At 42.5% G+C, this 20,227-nt stretch overlaps 2 protein-coding genes across 2 annotated transcripts; both read left to right on the plus strand.

Moving 5' to 3' along the window:
• Window positions 1-672: 672 nt before the first annotated feature.
• On the plus strand, window positions 673-19,544 carry LOC309694720 (uncharacterized protein). Its single transcript, XM_082514929.1, has 3 exons — window positions 673-2,395; window positions 6,155-6,224; window positions 16,661-19,544. The coding sequence occupies exons 1-3, from the start codon at window positions 722-724 to the stop codon at window positions 18,439-18,441; spliced, it is 3,525 nt and encodes a 1,174-aa protein (XP_082371055.1). The 5' UTR covers window positions 673-721; the 3' UTR covers window positions 18,442-19,544.
• LOC309694562 (uncharacterized protein) lies at window positions 5,904-10,394 on the plus strand. Its single transcript, XM_082514748.1, has 3 exons — window positions 5,904-6,224; window positions 7,490-7,768; window positions 8,255-10,394. Exons 2-3 carry the CDS (start codon window positions 7,522-7,524, stop codon window positions 8,998-9,000), a joined length of 993 nt encoding a protein of 330 aa, XP_082370874.1. The 5' UTR covers window positions 5,904-6,224; window positions 7,490-7,521; the 3' UTR covers window positions 9,001-10,394.
• Window positions 19,545-20,227: the final 683 nt, after the last annotated feature.

The following is a 20,227-nucleotide window of genomic DNA, read 5'->3' on the forward strand; positions in this document are numbered from 1 at the left end:
AGACACATTAACATGAGACACGGACTTTCAAAGTAAAACTGGAAACATAACACAGAGACGCAGACTTGACACGGGGATACAGCAGACAGGGGAGGCAACACAGAACAGAAACCAGCAGGTACAACTCAGACAAAGAAACCAAAAGACTAGAAATGATAAATAAAGGCAAAAATCAAAGTACAATAATAATGAAAACTTAAACCTCTGGGTCAACGACCCAGGCACCCTAACAATTACAATTCAGTGTGTATGACACTGAAGGTGATACTGGTCTCATACTATGTCCTGTGCAGGATCTGTACAAGCCTTTCGATGTGATTTGCATGTTGTCCTTATCTCTGGGCACTCTGGCTTCCTCAGAGTCCAGAGACATGTAGTTAGAGTGTCAGTGGTTATTGAAATGAATAAAATGATTAATTTAGCAGATGTAGAAGATAATTTTTAAAAAGTTTGAATAGTATTTTTAAAATGTGAAAAATGCTCCGTTATAAAAAGTGTTAATGACACACAGTCTGATAAACCTCCCACTTCCTCCCACTCTCTGACTCAGCACCTCCTCTCTGTCCACATGTTTCTGTGTTCCCTCCCCTTCAGATCTAAACTTTGAAGATGGGTGTAACCAGCATGTAGTGACGTGGAATAGCTGACAGGCCCCATTTACTGCATTAGTTTCAGTTATAAGGAAGTGAAACTCACACAGTCGCTGACACTGAGAGGAGAAATGGCGCAGAAAGGAGTTCAGCTGGACCAAGAAACTTTCTCTTGTTCGATCTGTTTGGATCTACTGAAGGATCCGGTGACTCTTCCCTGTGGACACAGCTACTGCATGAACTGTATTAAAAGCTTCTGGGATGAAGAGGAAAAGAAGAAAATCTACAGCTGCCCTCAGTGCAGACAGACTTTCACACCGAGACCTGTCCTGGTGAAAAACACCATGTTAGCAGATTTAGTGGAGCAGCTGAAGAAGACTGGACTCCAAGCTGCTCCTGCTGATCACTGCTATGCTGGACCTGAAGATGTGGCCTGTGATTTCTGCATTGAGATGAAGTTAAAAGCTGTGAAATCATGTTTAGTCTGTCTGGCTTCTTACTGTAAGGAACACCTTCAGCCTCATTATGATGTGGCTCCATTAAAGAAACACAAGCTGGTGGAGCCCTCCAAGAAGCTCCAGGAGAACATCTGCTCTCGTCATGATGAGGTGATGAAGATGTTCTGCCGTACTGATCAGCAGAGTATCTGTTATCTCTGCCCTGTGGATGAACATAAAGGCCACGACACAGTCTCAGCTGCAGCAGAAAGGACTGAGAGGCAGAGAGAGCTGGAGGTGAGTCGACAAAACATCCAGCAGAGAATCCAGGACAGAGAGAAAGATGTGAAGCTGCTTCAACAGGAGGTGGAGGCCATCAATCAGTCTGCTGATCAAACAGTGGAGCACAGTGAGAAGATCTTCACTGAGCTGATCCATCTCATCCAGAAAAGAAGCTCTGATGTGAAGCAGCAGATCAGATCCCAGCAGGAAACTGAAGTGAGTCGAGTCAAAGAGCTTCAGGAGAAGCTGGAGCAGGAGATCACTGAGCTGAAGAGGAAAGATGCTGAGCTGAAGCAGCTCTCACACACAGAGGATCACATCCAGTTTCTACACAACTACCCCTCACTGTCAGCACTCAGTGAGTCTACAGACTCATCCAGCATCAATATCCGTCCTCTGAGCTACTTTGAGGATGTGACAGCAGCTGTGTCAGAGGTCAGAGATAAACTACAGGACATTCTGAGAGAGGACTGGACAAACATCTCACTGACAGTCACTGAAGTGGATGTTTCACTGTCACAACCAGAGCCAAAGACCAGAGCTGGATTCTTAAAATATTCACGTGAAATCACACTGGATCCAAACACAGTACAGAAAAATCTTGTATTATCAGAAGGACACAGAAAAGCAATACTTATTTTTGAAGATCAGTCTTATTCTCATCATCCAGACCGATTCACTGGATATGAACAGGTCCTGAGTAGAGAGAGTCTGACTGGACGTTGTTACTGGGAGGTGGAGTGGAGAGGGATAGGAGTTGATGTAGCAGTGACGTACAAAAATATCAACAGAGAGGGGAATGAATGTAGATTTGGATGTAATGATAAATCTTGGGCATTAGAGTGCAACAACAAGAGATATATATTTTGGTACAACAACATTCAAATTCCCATCTCAGGTCCTCGTTCCTCCAGAGTAGGAGTGTACCTGGATCACAGAGCAGGTATTTTGTCCTTCTACAGCGTCTCTGAAACCATGACTCTCCTCCACAGAGTCCAGACCACATTCACTCAGCCGCTCTATGCTGGACTTTATCTTAGTGGATGGTTTGTGTTTGGAACAAGTGTTGAATTCTGCAAACTGAAATAAATTGAGATAATTATCAGCTGCAAGGGTGAGGTTGGTATTAATTTTAAATTTTTGAGTCTTTTTGTTTGTGTATGACATTATGGCAAAAATGATCCAGTATAAATCTAGTGCAGCAAGTTTTTTTTTCACAAATAGCAGTTGGAATGTGTTTATATGTCTGTTGGGAGAGATTTTGTGTTAATGTCACCACTGTGGAAGAAAAATGTGCAGCTCTGTAGCCTGAAGATGAAGATAAACACAAGCTTGGGGGGGATGGCCCCTTCCAGGAGTGGAACACTGTGTGTTGTGTTTGTAATGTGTTTGTAACACCTCTATAACACACCTTTCCTCCACAATGACAGCAGACTGATTAGTCATTAGAATTGGGACTGATGTGCTTCAGTCACAATTCTCTGCATTAATGTTTTATTTTTGTTATTTTTAATGTTTGAAATTCTTTTACCTTTGTTAACTAAAAACATTTGCTTTAAGATAAAAAGTGGAGATTGTCATTTGTTTGCTTTTTAATTACACGATTTATTTTGTTCTCCTTGTGACTAAAAATAATTCATTGCACAGGATTAAAGGCTACTGGAAACCAATGATATGAAGTTTGTCTTCAAATAAATACATTTAAATATTTGAGTCTTGGGAACATTTTTGTATTTTGACAGTTTTCAATAAAGATTAAACTTCAGAATGGGTTGGTACTTCTGTACTTTTGTACTTTTGTAATTTAGCTTCACAGTGTTTTAAAGACAGAAACACTAACATCTGAAAGAAAAAAAATATCATTTTATTTGGTTGCAGTGTATGTAGACTTTACTCTTTTGACTTTTGCCCATTTTACGACTCGATAGGCACTGGGTGATATTTTTGTGCAAAGATTATCTATTTCACCATTTGGGTTCAACAGAAAGATGTCATTTTCTAAATTCATGAATATGTTTTTAGCTTTGCTAAAGTACACAACTAAAGTACAGAGCACTAGTGGATAATTTTGTGGAGTGCTCTGGGAGAAAGCATCTACTTCTGAATGTGGATAAGGTCAGAGAGACAGGAATCAACTTCAGAAGGACGAGGACAGCTAAAAGATCTCTGTCTATCCTGATACAGGATGTTGATGTGGTGGAGGAGTACCTGCGTGTCTACATCAACCAACATTTAGTTTGTAGACAAAAAGAGATGAGAAGGCCCTTTTTCTGAAGAAAGCTGAGATCCTGAGAACTGGTGATCTTCCATCCATGTAGAACTTCTTTAAATTTGGCTACTTTCCTTTAAAAAATATAGTAAAATGTAAGCAAGGTTTATTTTTGAGTTTTATTTATAACAAGGAAGAAATTAAAGGAATAATATGAACCCTTGATCCCTTCTCTGTGGAGGAATCCAGTGATTCTGTTGCACTGTGGTACTTTTCTGCCTTTGTTTGGGTCCTTTTGTCAATGAGAAAAATCACTGCAAAACAATACAAAGCTGTTATGACTTTTATCCTGGGGTGATACACTTCTAATAGGAGTGGTCTGAAGAGGGTCACTGAATAGCTGATAAGTATATGCTATGGGTTTAATGTAGAAACCATGAAATACTGAAGCTGCTTTGGAAGCACATGATGCACAAACACCTTACTAACAAAGGTTTTCCTTTAATTTGTCAACTGTTTGCATGTTTGGCTCCAGCCCATTTGTTTTGAATTATGATGTCATGAGCCTTTTTAAGCCTATGATATATTTGCTGTGTGTGACAGCAATAATGCAATTCAGTCAATCATGTGAAATCATTTCTCTTTTTCTGAATTTTACTGACACTGGTCAGTTGTATCATTGTGAATGTCCTTAGGAATATTGGGAGGCAGATTAACTAAATTAGATTTTTTTTTTGTCGTACTGTCTAACTGCAAATAATCTGACACTTGGTATATTCCTCTCTAGTCATTAAAAACATTTAGGGGTGCATATTTTCTACATTTGGTTATCACCTGTCCACCAGATTTTAGAGTTTGTAGTTACATTTGGGGTGACACTGGTCTCATATTGTGTACTCCATATTGTCTTTAAAATGCATGAAAGTATTGCATGAATTTAAGCGTGACAATAGAATTTAATCCTCTTAAGCTGCTTCCTTTGATGTGGAAAATTGTTTTTGGGCGCTTTAAATACTCATACATGACCCATTTATCTGTTTAGCGAGACAAATAGAGATTGTAATCAATGAGCAGATCATTTGTTATGTTAAATGTTATTTTAGATGTTGGAACACATTTTTCTTATGAATCAAATGTTGAACACTTTTTTTTCTCACTCACTCTCACTCAAATCTGACAAAGAAAATGTCAAACTAATCTGCGAAAACCATGGGTTCAGAGTTCAATGTTAGAGCAGAAGATTCAGCTTTCTTCACTAAAACAGCTTTACATTACACAGAAATTAGTGTTGTTTTACTGTCTGATTGAAGACATTTCTTGATGCATCACACCATCACAAGTAAAGTTGCTCCGCAGTTTCCAACTCTGATATGTTTTAGGAAATTTGTAAACTGAAAACTCTTCTCTCCCATCTTTCCATGGTCATTGAATGCTGCATCAGTGTTACAGGTTGTGACTCCTGTGAACAAACTGACACAGTGTGATGTTACACATATTTAAATCTGTCTTTACTGATGATGTTGAAGCTGCTGAAGGCTCAGTGAAGTTTTGTCTTCCTGCAGGTTAACAAGTGAAATCTGAAACTGATGCACAACACAAGAGGGCGCCTTCATCCTGCTAACAGGGATGTAGAGGAGGTTAAAGCACCTCAGCTCAGGTTGTGCACTGTTTTACATTCTGCCATGTTTTTAGGCTGAATAAAGCCTTTATCATAACGTGCACTGTGTCATAGATCCTGGTAAACTGGATCAAAGCATCATTAGTTAGTCACTTATTTAGTTTGGAGCTGTATCATTCAACACTGTAGCAAGATTTCCCTCAGCTTCTGTTAAAAACAGAAGAGGACTATTGATGAGAACAAACAGCAGGGACACAGTGTCAGCAATCACCACGGTTTAACATGACCAGTAAACATCTCATAAAATGGTACATCGTGGTCTACAGTCTGTTTCCTTGAGTTCTGTAAGTTTCTCAGTTTTCAAGTTCTGTTTAAACATCTTTTAGTTAAGTTTTCATGTGTTATTCTAGAACTCCTGTTATGAATGCTGAGTTTGTATTTCCACTGTTAAATACAAGCATAAAGGTTTCAGGGGGTTGTAGTTGGTGCAGTATATTCAAAGACAAATATTTGTCTCAGACAAGTAATAGAGTTAAAGGGATAAAGGAAATGCAAATGAATAAAGAAATATTTTATTTCCACTTTTGATACATTTTTTCCCAAGTGTAACATACAATTTACATGTCGTCGGTGTTAACATTGCTGTTGGCTCCAGGACCCAGCTTAACGACCTTGTACCTGTCCGTGAACGTCTCTCGGCCTCGGATACCAATGAATCGCTTCTGTGGCGGTTGCTAGGCAACAGGCGCAGCGCGACGTAAGCGAGACCGTCCCATTTAAAGCCGCTCGGTTCGGCCTTCATGGCCTATGGATGCAGCTGCTGTAGTGGGGCGCTGCTTCGTGCTGCTCACAGGCTCTGATGGATGCTAGCTTCATGTGTGACGGACTGTTAGCTGGAAGAGTTTATTTTGGTGCTACGACTGAGACACATTTCAGGGTTTGACGCAATAGTGGAGAGACTGGCTGACTGCTGCAGAAGAAATCTGCTCTGAGGTTAACAGAACGTCTGATCGTCCAGTATGAGATCAACCTTCAGCAGAGACTGCTGGATATCAGCCGGAAACCCGAGATAAAGTTACGCATAACAGGTAAAACTGCGATGGTCTCAGTGGACTAACACAAGAATACAACTCATGTAGGACCTGATCAGAGCTCAGCTTGTAGGCTAACATACTGAAATCAGGGAGCGGCTAATCACACAAGTGCGTCTCTTTTTTACGGTAAACTTTTAGCATTAAACAAACCTTGAGACCGAGAGAAAGTGCCTTTATAGAAGATTTATTTAGGAGATTAAGATAAAGGAGGCAGGGAGGGAAAGCTTCTGTTTTCTGCACTGTGCCACAGTTCGCTGTCTGCTTCGGCTCTCTGACCCTCACTCCGGGGCTACAGACAGTCCTCTGCCGCCTGTGGTGCTCCTCACCTCCGTCTGCACCCACAGGCTTCCCGAGGTGGAGGCAGGCCGGCAGGGACTTTGAGAGATGGGCTTTACTTTCAAAAATACCCCTTAATCAGGGTCTAACCCTACAAGACCATCGTGCCTCCCCCACCATCCTCACCTCATGTTAAAATGTATATTTTTCAACTGAATTATATTTGGGTTCAAGAAAATGATGAAGTTTTTAAAATAACTTTGTAATGTTCTAATAAACAGTCTTAACTCGAACTAAATCAGCTCAAATCTCACAGATGTCAGTGTTATTCACAAAGCATGGAAACATAGTTGTTAGTTTTGAATGCAGCCACAGCAGGCAAACTATGGCTGCATGCTCCAAAGAACAGGAGCACAGTAACTGAACACACTCTTAGCACACTTACATCTGATTTTGGGAACAGTTAACAGATCTGAACCTGATGACCTGAGAGGTTTAACTGGGTCAAAGGTCGAGAGCCAATTGAGAACTGTCCAGTTAAACCAACTAAATGATGAAACCTTTGATTTAAAATGTCATGATCAACAGTATCAAAGGCAGCAATGAGATCAAATAGAACTAAGACTGAAACTCTGAGTCCCTAATAATCTTCAGATCACTGATGACTTTAGTTGGGTTGATTCTGTGCAATGACTGGCTGTGAAACCTGACTGGTACTTATCTGCTATGGCACTGTGAGATTTTCAGTTTAATCTACAACAATGACAAACATTTACTTGCAGCGTGAAGCTGGCAGCAGCTACCTGAATGATTTGTACTCTGAACTTTCCTAATAAGAGTATCAGAGCTCGAGAGTAACTTACACTTTCATTTTTCACATTTGTACAGTTTAAATTTCACTCCCATATGAGGACATGCTCAGAGTGGACTATATTTGCTCAGATGTGTTTTCCTGTCATCACATTATTAACCTTTTTCCTCAGTGACCCTTTGTTCCTCAAGATCTCCCCCTAACATGAAGTGTGAGGAAGAGGAGGGCCTGTATGACCAGCAGGTCTCCAACCAGGAGAGGAACTCCAGTCTGGACCAGGAGGGCCCAGATCCTCCACAGATCAAAGAGGAAGAGGAGGAACTCTGCATCAGTGATGACGTAGAAAAGATTGTACTCAAACAGGAGGATGAAGGCCTCATCTGGACTGAAGAAGAGCAGCTCAGACAGCTGGATAACATCTGGAAACCTGAAATGAACTTACACAGCAGGGGTATGTAAAACCGTAATGGTCTTACCTAAAAATTAATATGACTTTAATTCATTCAATAAAGATATTTTGGAAACACATCAGAGTTCTTCAAGGCCAGTGTTTAAATAAACTCAGCTGATTGTTAGTCGAGGTTTTCTGAGAGCTTCGCTGCTTTTTATCCCCATATTTTAATCCTACTTTTAAATTTCCCCTTCTGTCTGATGTTTGTCTTATCATTTACATAAACATCTTTCCAACAGTAATTGGTGGACAAACTGTGATTGGTGCATAGAAATTTACTAACGTGTTAGAAGTGAGTGCATGAAATCTTATTTTAACAGTTTCCAGGTCTGGGTAAATGATATGATGATATTTCTGATGATATTTTGATTAAACTCTGTTGTAGAGTTGGAAATGGACAGCTGTAGACACCACTGCCGAGTAGTCATTCTTGTTATACTTCTATATTTATCTAAGACAAGTAATTTTGTCCATTTGTCACCTCAGCTTTCCCACAACAGCATGAATGTGAGGAGGAACTGGTTTTTGGGGACCAGGAGAGAAACTTCAGCCTCGACCAGGAGGATCCGGAGCTTCCACAGATAAAAGAGGAAGAGGAGGAACCTTGCACCAGTCAGGACGTAGATCAGCTTGTAGTGAAGCAGGAGACTGAAGGCATTATTATCTTCATGGTGGCTCCTACTTATGAGGAAAGTGAGCCAGAGCTGGACAGTGAACATCTCCTTTCTTCCAGCTCTCCTGAACCAGAGAGCAGAGATCAGCAAGACAACTTTCCTGTGTCAGAGAGTCAGCGTAAAACTGACACAAGTAAAAAGTTTGTGAAATGTGAGATTTGTGGAAAAACCTTTGAGTACAGATCCAAACTAACGAGACATATGAGAATCCACACAGGTGAGAAGCCGTATTCTTGTGGCATCTGCGGAAAAGAATTTAGAGACCAATCAACGTTCAAAAAGCACATGACAGTTCACACAGGTGAGAAGCCTTATTCTTGTAGCACCTGCGGGAAAAGCTTCAGTCAGAAACCAACACTGGAGAGACACCAGAGAAGCCACACAGGCGAGAAGCTGCACTCCTGCGGCACCTGTGGGAGGGGATTCAGTCAGATGATAAACTTGAAAACTCACATGAGAATTCACACAGGTGAGAAGCCTCATTCATGTAGCACCTGTGGGAAAAGCTTCATTCAGAGGATACAGTTACAAAGACACATGAGGATTCACACTAGTTAAAAGTGGGAGAACTGTCAGATGAAGCAGTCCACTGAGAAGCCAGATCAGAGCAGATCAGATGACCTCCTTCCTTAAAAAACTCTGTATTGTTTATTGTATGTAGGGGTGGGAGATATAGCCTCAAAATAATATTTCAAGAAACTTACATTTAAAAAAAATAATGTACATTTTATCAGCTCGGCAGGCAGCAGCATTTATATGTGTAAGTAAATGATGGATTTTCCATCTTTCTCTTCCAGTGAGCTGCTGTCACTGATGACAGCTTAGCTAATTCAAAGTGTGAAAATGTGGCCACCTCAAGGTGCTTGATATTGTAAGGTAAAGACCCAACAATAATACAATGAAAACAGAGAAAACCCAAACAGTCATATGACCCCCTATTAGCAAGCGTTTTGGCGACAGTGGGAAGGAAAAACTCCTTTTTAACAGGAAGAAACCTCCAGCAGAACCAGGCTCAGGGAGGGACCCCCATCTGCAACAAGGAAAGTTTTAAGTCTAATCTTAAAAGCTGAAGGCTCTGCCTCCCATTCTACCTTTAAATACTCTATGAACAACATTATAGTGCAATGTTAGTGACACGGCATACATGAAATATGAGCACATAAGTATCCTCAGGGGTGTTTTTCCTGGAAGTTTTAAGAAAAGTGTATTACAAGTGCTTACACTCTAGCTTAATATCCAAAATAACCTTGTAATGCGGAGCCTGCACAATTCTGTCATATAAGGAAAAGAAATTCTACCTGGTTTGTTTCATCTTGGGTCGAGCTTTTTAACCTCCTGCTTTTCCACCGTGTAGCACATCAGTAATTTCCATCCACTGACTGCTCTTGCTGTTATATGAAATGTAACTCGCGAGTGCTCCAGTGATGCATGGTTGAATCATTTGTTTACCTTTGGGTCGCACATCACTGCTGCTAGTATCTCCTGCTCACGTGCCTTCACAGCCCGGTTGTACTCAAGTGTGTTTTTGCTTAAAGTGTTGTAACAGGTTTGCTTTTTTCACTTTCAGTGGGAAAAGTTTTCTTGCATATTTTGCGAACATTCAGCTACCAAACTGTGACTGGAGCCCGACATATGGCTCTGGCTGTGAGACATGACTGGGGTTGACTCATTGGGGTGAATGCAAACACATGATGTTCCTCTAAACACACTTTTTTGTAAACATTTATACCAGTATTATTGCAGATCATATGATATGTCACAGCCCTAATTCTGTTTGTTGCATATTCCATTAAAACCTGTAATGAAGATGAAACACGTATTTACATTCATTTGATGTGATATTTGTATCGTGTTGAGCTGTGGAGGTGACAAAAAAGTTGCTGAGATGTTTTATTTTTTTGTTTAGTGGAGAGGTTTTACTCCACAGAGTCAAAGCTGGAAAGAAACACACATGAGACCAAACATTTTGTGATTTAATCTTGATTTTCATGAAGACTGAATTTCAGCATGTGCTCATCCTGTTGATTCGTATGTTGGTGTTGGTTATGTGTTTTAAAAGTGAAATAAAGATTTCTTTAAAACTTCTTGTGGCTATTTTTTTAAGGCACAATCTTTACAACATGAAACAACGTCTGTGAAGCACATTTTGTACAGTGGGCAGGGAGACTTGCCCATCACTGTGGTGGTGGGGTGGATGAGATTTGCCTGCGGTCACTTAAGGCTCTGTATGTTGTGGGTCTGTCCTGGTTGTCCTGCTCAAACATTGTATGGAAGTTGAGGTCAGTGCCTTCAGACCGGCCAACTATGGTGGTAATCATGGTCCCCTGTTTTATGAAGGGAGTGTAGAGGGTATGTTTGCACTTCAGGCCTCCCTAGGAAGGTCTATATCTGTAGTCACTTTCACTGTTTTCTTATTGCTGTTTCAAATTGTTTCTGTTTGTAGCCTTTTTATTGAAGGATTTTGGTTTATATTATTAATATGTGCATTTGTTGTTATTAATAATATTTGCTTCACTCTCCATTTGATGTGTTTTTGGTATGTTTTACTTTTAATTGTTCTACACTCAACAAAAATATAAACGCAACACCTTTGTTTCTGCTCCGATTTGACATGGGATGGACATAAAGACCTAAAAGTCACTCCAGATACACAATATTACCATCCCTCCCAAACATTGTTCACAAATCAGTCTAAATGTGTGATAGTGAGCACTTCTGCTTTGCTGAGATAATCCATCCCACCTCACAGGTGTGCCACATCAAGATGCTGATCTGACATCATGAGTAGTGCACAGGTGTACCTCAGACTGCCCACAACAAAAGGCCACCCTGGAATGTGCAGTTTTATCTCACAGCAAAATGCCACAGATGCCACATGCATTGAGGGAGCGTGCAATTGGCATGCTGACAGCAGGAATGTCAACCAGATCTGTTGCCCGTGCATTGAATGTCCATCCCTCAACCATAAGCCGTCTCCACAGGCGTTTCAGAGAATATGGCAGCACATCCAACCGGCCTCACAACCGCAGACCACGTGTAACCACACCAGCCCAGGACCTCCACATCCAGCAGGTTCACCTCCAAGATCGTCTGAGACCAGCCACTCAGACAGCTGCTGGAACAATTGGTGTGCATAACCAAACAATTTCTGCACAAACTGTCAGAAACCGTCTCAGGGAGGCTCAACTGCATGCTCGCCGTCCTCATCGGGGTCTTGACCTGACTCCAGCTCGTCGCCGCAACAGACTTGTGTGGGCAAATGCTCACATTCGATGGCGTCTGGCACGTTGGAGAGGTGTTCTCTTCACGGATGAATCTCGGTTCACATTGTTCAGGGCAGATGGCAGACAGCGTGTGTGGCGTCGTGTGGGTGAGCGCTTTGCTGATGTCAATGTTGTGGATCGAGTGGCCCATGGTGGTGGTGGGGTTATGGTATGGGCAGGCATCTGTTATGGACGAAGAACACGGGTGCATTTCATTGATGGCATTCTGAATGCACAGAGATACCGTGATGAGATCCTGAGGCCCATTGTTGTGCCATACATCCATGAACATAAGATAAGATAAGATAAGATAACCTTTATTAGTCCCACACGTGGGAAATTTGTTTTGTCACAGCAGGAAGTGGACAGTGCAAAAGTTATGACGCAAAAATTAGAATACAATAAGAATAAATACAGTACACAGCTGTACAGAATAGAATAAAATAATATACTATATACAGTAGAATAAAATAGAATAAAAATATACAATAAGATAAAAATAGAATACGAATGCTATATACAACTGAGTAAAAATACAACGATGCCAGAAAAGATTATTGCACTTAGTGTTATTGCACATGTGTGGATGTGTGTTTGTTCAGTTAAAGTCTTTGTTGTGGAGTCTGACAGCAGTGGGGAGGAAAGACCTGCGAAATCTCTCCGTCCCACACCGTGGGTGCCGCAGTCTCCCACTGAAGGAGCTGCTCAGTGCTGTCACAGTCTGCTGCATGGGGTGGGAGATGTTGTCCAACAGGGATGACAGCTTAGCCGCCGTTCTCCTGTCACTCACCACCTCCACTGGGTCCAGAGGGCATCCTAGAACAGAGCTGGCCCTTCGGATCACCCTGTTCAGTCTCTTCCTGTCCCCAGCAGAGATGCTGCCGCCCCAGCAGACCACACCATAAAAGATAGCAGAAGCCACCACAGAGTCATAGAAGGTCTTCAGGAGTGGGCCCTCCACCCCAAACGACCTGAGTCTCCGCAGCAGGTACAGCCTGCTCTGCCCTTTCCTGTAGAGAGCGTCTGAGTTATGAGTTCAGTCCAGTCTGTTGTTCAGATGAACACCAAGGTACCTGTAGCTGTCCACAGCCTCAATGTCCATACCCTGGATGTTCAGTGGTTGCAGTGGAGAATGCTTGTGCCTGCGGAAGTCTACCACCAGTTCCTTGGTTTTACTGGCGTTGATCTGGAGGTAGTTCAGCTGGCACCAGTCCACAAAGTCTTGAGTCAGTCCTCTGTACTCCTTGTCGTCCCCATCAGTGATGAGGCCGACTATTGCAGAGTCATCACAGAACTTCTGCAGGAAGCACTGGGTGGAATTGTGGGAGAAGTCTGCAGTGTAGATGGTGAAGAGGAACGGAGCCAGAACCGTTCCCTGTGGGGCCCCCGTACTGCAGACGACCCTGTCCGACACACAGCCCTGAGTCCTCACATACTGTGGTCGGTCGGTGAGGTAGTCCAAAATCCAGGTAGTGAGGTGATGGTCCACTCCAGAGTTCTCCAGCTTGTCCTTCAGAACCGAGGGAAGAATGGTGTTGAAGGCACTGGAGAAATCAAAGAACATGATTCTCACAGTGCTTCCAGCGGTCTCCAGGTGAGCGAGGGAACGATGTAGGAGGTGAATGACGGCATCATCCGCTCCAATGCCAGGCTGGTAGGCAAACTGAAGTGGGTCCAGTGATGAGCTTGTTAGGCGCCGAAGCTGAGCCAGGACCAACCGCTCCAGGGTCTTCATCAGGTGGGATGTCAGAGCCACCGGCCTGTAGCTGTTGAGGTCCTTGGGGCGTGAAGTCTTTGGCACTGGTACAACACAGGAGGTTTTCCAGAGCTGTGGGACTCTTCCCAACCTCAGGCTCAGGTTGAAGAGGTGCTCCATCACCCCACACAGTTGGTCCGCGCAGGACCTGACGACCCTCGAGCTGATGCCATCTGGGCCCGCTGCCTTCTTGCCATTAATCCTCCTCAGTTCCCTCCTAACCTGGGTGGTTGAGAGAGACAGGCTGGAGCCTTGTGTTGAGTGTGTATTGGATGCTGTTGTTGGGGGTGGGGGGGAGTGAGCAGGGTGAATAGAGGAGGTGTGAAGTGTCTGAGGTGTCAGAGGTCACCTCATGTTCCAGCAAGATAATGCACGGCCCCATGTTGCAAGGATCTGTACACAGTTCTTGGAAGCTGAGAATGTCCCAGTTCTTGCATGGCCAGCATACTCACCGGACATGTCACCCATTGAGCATGTTCTGGATGTGCTTGACCGGCGTATACGACAGCGTGTACCAGTTCCCACTAATATCCAACAACCTCGCACAGCCATTGAAGAGGAGTGGACCAACATTCCACAGGCCACAATTGACAATCTGATAGACTCCATGCGAAGACGATGTGTTGCACTGCATGAGGCAAATGGTGGTCACACCAGATACTGACCGGTTCTGAGTCCCCAGACCCCCAATAAAGCAAAAAACTGCACATTCCAGGGTGGCCTTTTGTTGTGGGCAGTCTGAGGTACACCTGTGCGCTACTCATGATGTCAGATCAGCATCTTGATGTGGCACACCTGTGAGGTGGGATGGATTATCTCAGCAAAGCAGAAGTGCTCACTATCACACATTTAGACTGATTTGTGAACAATGTTTGGGAGGGATGGTAATATTGTGTATCTGGAGTGACTTTTAGGTCTTTATGTCCATCCCATGTCAAATCGGAGCAGAAACAAAGGTGTTGCGTTTATATTTTTGTTGAGTGTATGATTATGTTTATGTGGGGTTTATAATTATATTTAAGTTCTGGGTTTTTTTTATGAATAAAAGTGACTTAACTTGTCAGAGATATGAGACTTTGGGCATTTCCCCTTCTGTCTTATTCTCAGTGTCTTGTCTCCATGTTTATTTACCTCTGTGTTGCTATCTTTGTGTCTCTGTCTCTTTCTCTTCCCCTGTTCAGTGTGATTTAAGACTTCCAACAAATAATTTCAAAGGGTCAATTAAATTTTAATAAAACCATTTTACTCAACACTGCACTCTAATTTTAGCATTTTTTTTACTCAGTCATAAAAAGATTCATCTTAAAATATGTTTTAGAGACATTTTTATTACTTTTTTCTCTTTCTTTCTTTCTTTCTTTCTTTCTTTCTTTCTTTCTTTCTTTCTTTCCTTGTTGTTTTTTAGCCATCAGAATTATTGTCTGAAGGCCAAAAAAGATGCCCAACTAACTTAATTTACCAAATGGACCATCACGGCCTTGCCATATTGGTCCATTTGATCAACCTTTGTTATTATTTATTTATTTTAATTTATTTTCAGCTGTTACAGATAGGACAGACATGACTGGGGGATAGGAAGGAAGAAAGAAAGAAAGAAAGAAAGAAAGAAAGAAAGAAAGAAAGAAAGAAAGAAAGAAAGAAAGAAAGAAAGAAAGAAAAGGGGAAGAGGGACAGTGAGAAAGGGCACTTAAAAAATATCTCTCAGGTCACCTGTTGAGAGAAGAAAATAAGAGAAAACAAGCAAAAAAGAGAGCAACATAATAACACAACACCATTGCAATAATCTAGCTAAGTGTAAATAACAGTAAATATTAAATACTGAATGTGATTGTGCAGCACGCAAGATTGACATCGCACAATGTGGTTTGAGGTAGCAGCCAAGAAAGGTGTAGCTTGTGTGTGTGAACACCTGTGTGGATGAGTGCTCGTCTATTCAAAAGGCTTCTCCATGTAACGATCTGCTGGTGTGGGGAGCCACAGCCCCGTCCCCCAGGGCATGAAGCAGGCATGGAGGAGATCCAGGCCCCAGACATCCAGAGGCCCCCAGAGTGCGAGCGCCCAAAGAGGACCACCGGAGGGGCAACCGTGCCACCTTCCTGGGAAGAGCTGAGGAGAACCCCAGATGAGGGGTCACCCAACAGCCACAGAGCAGAAGCCAGAGGGGGCGGCAGTGACGTACACGCGGGCTCTGCAGGCAGCCAGCTGTGCCAGAGTGAATCGCCCCCGCAAGGGGCCCGACCGAGCCACAGGCACCAGGCCCCACAGAGCAGCCGTACCAGCAGTGAGCTGGTACAGACCTGAGCGCCCAGCCTTGGACACCAAGTATGCACCGATGTCTGAGTTCATCAACCAGGGAGTGTGGTGAGGGGAAATAGGCCTCCATACCTTGGAGGGCCTGAGATGTTCCAAGGGGGTGGAGTGTAAGACCCGAGCTGACATATAGACACAGACGAATAGGCGCACACAGACCCAAACATGTATTCCCACCCTCATGCACACATATACAAATACTCGGCGCTCATCCAACCTGGATACAGACACAAATGGACACTGTACATGTACTGTACAGCACGGCCCCTCCTGAGAACCCTCAATGTCTACATGCATTTAAAACTGAGAGGTGGGCACCAGCGCCAGAGGTGAGGTTGAATACAAAGACTGTCCTCTGGACACCGTATAACATGCCCGATCCCAAGGCCCTATATGTATGTGTTATGAGAGTGTGAGTAATGTGGATGTCTAGGTTGTGGAATAAAATCAGTCTGCTGATAAAACAGTGAGCACAGTGAGAAGATCTTCACTGAGCTGATCCATCTCATCTCATAAAATTGAGGCACAGGTGACCAGGAGGGGACAGAGGGGGAACGACCTTTTATTGCTTTTTTCTACAACAATTTCTTAGTTCAGCTGCAGTATTTGATATCCTGTAATGACTAAAATGATAATTTAAACAAATTTACATAAAAAGATTGTCTTTTAAATGTTACGTTTATTTAACAACTTTAAAGGCTGAGCAGTGCTATTTTTAAATGAAAAACTCACAGGCTCACATGTTCCAGGATTGAATTAGTGTCTGATAACCCTCCCTCTTCCTGCTCTCTAACTCAGCACCTCCTCTCTGTCCACATGTTCCCTTGTTCCCTCCCCTTCTGATCTGCAGTTTGAAGATGGGTGCAACCAACATGTGGTGACGTATAAGAGCTGACAGATCCCATTCGCTACAGAAACCTATGTTGTTTAGATCAGAGCAGTTTCAGTTCTGAGGAAGTGAAACTCACACAGTCACTGACACTGTTGGGTGAAATGGCGCAGAAAAGTGTTCAGCTGGACCGAGAAACCTTCTCTTGTTCGATCTGTTTGGATCTACTGAAGAATCCGGTGGCTATTCCCTGTGGACACAGCTACTGCATGAAGTGTATTGAAAGCTTCTGGGATGAAGAGGAAAAGAAGAAAATCTACAGCTGCCCTCAGTGCAGACAGACTTTCACAGCGAGGCCTGTCCTGGAGAAAAACACCATGTTAGCAGTTTTAGTGGAGGAGCTGAAGAAGACTGGACTCCAAGCTGCTCCTGCTGATCACTGCTATGCTGGACCTGAAGATGTGGCCTGTGATGTCTGCACTGGAAGAAAAATGAAAGCCTTCAAGTCCTGTTTAGTCTGTCTGGCATCTTACTGTGAGAAACACCTTCAGCCTCATTATGATTCACCTACATTCAAGAAACACAAGCTGGTGGAGCCCTCCAAGAAGCTCCAGGAGAACATCTGCTCTCGTCATGATGAGGTGATGAAGATGTTCTGCCGTACTGATCAGCAGAGTATCTGTTATCTCTGCTCTGTGGATGAACATAAAGGCCACGACACAGTCTCAGCTGCAGCAGAAAGGACTGAGAGGCAGAGAGAGCTGGAGGTGAGTCGACAAAACATCCAGCAGAGAATCCAGGACAGAGAGAAAGATGTGAAGCTGCTTCAACAGGAGGTGGAGGCCATCAATCAGTCTGCTGATCAAACAGTGGAGCACAGTGAGAAGATCTTCACTGAGCTGATCCATCTCATCCAGAAAAGAAGCTCTGATGTGAAGCAGCAGATCAGATCCCAGCAGGAAACTGAAGTGAGTCGAGTCAAAGAGCTTCAGGAGAAGCTGGAGCAGGAGATCACTGAGCTGAAGAGGAAAGATGCTGAGCTGAAGCAGCTCTCACACACAGAGGATCACATCCAGTTTCTACACAACTACCCCTCACTGTCAGCACTCAGTGAGTCTACAGACTCATCCAGCATCAATATCCGTCCTCTGAGCTACTTTGAGGATGTGACAGCAGCTGTGTCAGAGGTCAGAGATAAACTACAGGACATTCTGAGAGAGCAATGGACAAACATCTCACTGACAGTCACTGAAGTGGATGTTTCACTGTCACAACCAGAGCCAAAGACCAGAGCTGGATTCTTAAAATATTCATGTGAAATCACACTGGATCCAAACACAGCAAACAAACATCTGTTATTATCAGAGGGGAACAGAAAAGTAACATTCAGTTTATTTGGACAGTCTTATTCTGATCATCCAGACAGATTCACTGACATGTGGCAGGTCCTGAGTAGAGAGAGTCTGACTGGACGTTGTTACTGGGAGGTGGAGTGGAGAGGGGAAGGAGGTTATGTAGCAGTCGCATACAAGAATATCAGCAGAAAAGGAGAGGGTAATGAATGTAAATTTGGACATAATGACAAATCTTGGTCATTAGATTGTTACAACAACAGTTTTACATTTCGGTACAACAACATCCAAACTCCTGTCTCAGGTCCTCGTTCCTCCAGAGTAGGAGTGTACCTGGATCACAGAGCAGGTATTTTGTCCTTCTACAGCGTCTCTGAAACCATGACTCTCCTCCACAGAGTCCAGACCACATTCACTCAGCCGCTCTATGCTGGACTGATGTTTTACTATGATTATGGAGCCACTGCTGAGTTGATTAAAGTGAAATAGACTGAAGTCTTTCATATTGTTGTAAGTTTAAATCTGTATTTTAGTTCCCTTTTAGTTTCTCTCCATCATTATTGTGGTATTTATGTGCTGCACATAAATCAGATGTCAGTCAAACATTATGGGCAGTACCTCGACATCTTCAACATGTTGTCTTGATGTTTTTACGTTTTATAGGTGGAGCTCTTTCCTGTGTCTGTTCAGCCATGGAGACTATCAATGCTTATGGATATTTTTATTTGAAAAATTTCTCCACATGACAACATAAACTTCTCTATCTTCTAAATGTTTACTGAATATTTTTCTTAGGTATTTGTATGTTGTTGTTTCTCTTCACTGATCTTAACAGAGAAGTCTACAGACCTTCCTTTATCACACAGATTTTATTCTCATTTGTACATTTATAAAGAAAACAATTAATTACAGAGCAATAAGAAATTTTAAGAAAGTGCACTATATCATAATTTATAGTAAAGTGTATTAAAGCATCGTTAGTTAGTCACTTATTTAGTTTGGAGCTGTATCATCTGACACTGTAGAAACATTTCCTCCAGCTTCAGCACAGAATGTTAAAAACAGAACTATTAATGAGAACAAACAGTAGGAACACAGTATCAGCAAACATCATGGCTTAAAATGGAGAGTAAAAATCTAAAAAGAAATAAACAAATTAGTAAAAAGGATTTCCTGTTGACATGTTATTGGTCCTATCTTGTCTGCAGCACCTCCAGGATGCTTCTTATATGTTTCTGGTTATTTTTGCACCAATTTTAGTTTTTGTCAGTAGGAAGTTCAAGTTCAACTCAGTGTGTTTGTTTGTTTTTTTCAAACTGATGCCTGACCTTGAACACCAAACATCTGTCAATAAAGCAATGATATAAAATGCTTATATTAGTACTGAAAAACTGCATATCCACTTTACAAATATAAATAATGATATAAATCCACAGCTGAACTGGAGGAGCAGCTGATCTAGTTCACTCATGTGTTTCTGGACTAAGAGTTGGAGCAAATACCTTATGATTCAGTGATGTTTGTTTTTGTTAAATATTTTGTAGATCCAAGAGTGAGTTTGACTCATGATGATGATGTTCCGAATTAAACAAAGTTGGTCACAAATTCTTCAAAGCTGTTTATTAAGAATATATTCACTTGGACTCATGAGACAGGCTTGTGATCCAAGGGAGCCATCAACTGGACAATTACTGACATGACAACAAAAAAGCTAAGTACAGAGGGGGGAACAGAGGTGAAAATACTTGCTTTAAAGGATTGTAATGTTTCCTTTTAAAATAAGTCTCTAAGGTCAGACAAAGGGACAGAAACTCATAGCTTTCTACCAGCCCAATGACAAAACTATAAGTTGTTTTTTAACATCTACTTTTTCATCTATTTGGCAGTCACAGTGAAAAGTATAAACATTGGCACGCTTTGTCTTGTGATTCTGCTGTTCGTAAAAAATGACCATGCGCAAAGTACCAGACTTTAAGGCTTTGACTTGATGCCAATGGCCTGAGGAGGACAGTATTACCCTTGGACATGTGTAGTCTGCCGTCTACTCAATAGAAGAAGAAGAAGCGCGGAAATGGCACAACTGTCTTCAGTTTCTGGGAGAGTTTAACAATGAGAGACTGATGATGCAGAAGAAATCTCCGTGGTTAAAAACATTAAAAACAGTCGTCCAGGATGATGAGATCCGCCACTGGCTCAGACTGCTGTATATCAGCCGGAGACCCGAGATGAAGTCACGCAGCAGGTATGTAAAACTGTGATGTTCTCAATGAACTAA

Source organism: Aulonocara stuartgranti (genome assembly GCF_965226115.1).
Source record: "Aulonocara stuartgranti genome assembly, chromosome: 18".
NCBI classification, from domain to species: domain Eukaryota; kingdom Metazoa; phylum Chordata; class Actinopteri; order Cichliformes; family Cichlidae; genus Aulonocara; species Aulonocara stuartgranti.

Bases quoted from the DNA above. Each gene is read 5' to 3' on its own strand.
- LOC309694720 (XM_082514929.1), top strand. From the start codon at position 722: ATGGCGCAGAAAGGAGTTCAGCTGGACCAAGAAACTTTCTCTTGTTCG. The intron at 2,396-6,154 runs TAAATTGAGATA...CTGATCGTCCAG, and splicing joins TTGAATTCTGCAAACTGAAA to TATGAGATCAACCTTCAGCA. The intron at 6,225-16,660 runs GTAAAACTGCGA...GTGACGTATAAG, and splicing joins GATAAAGTTACGCATAACAG to AGCTGACAGATCCCATTCGC.
- LOC309694562 (XM_082514748.1), top strand. From the start codon at position 7,522: ATGAAGTGTGAGGAAGAGGAGGGCCTGTATGACCAGCAGGTCTCCAAC. The intron at 7,769-8,254 runs GTATGTAAAACC...TTGTCACCTCAG, and splicing joins AATGAACTTACACAGCAGGG to CTTTCCCACAACAGCATGAA.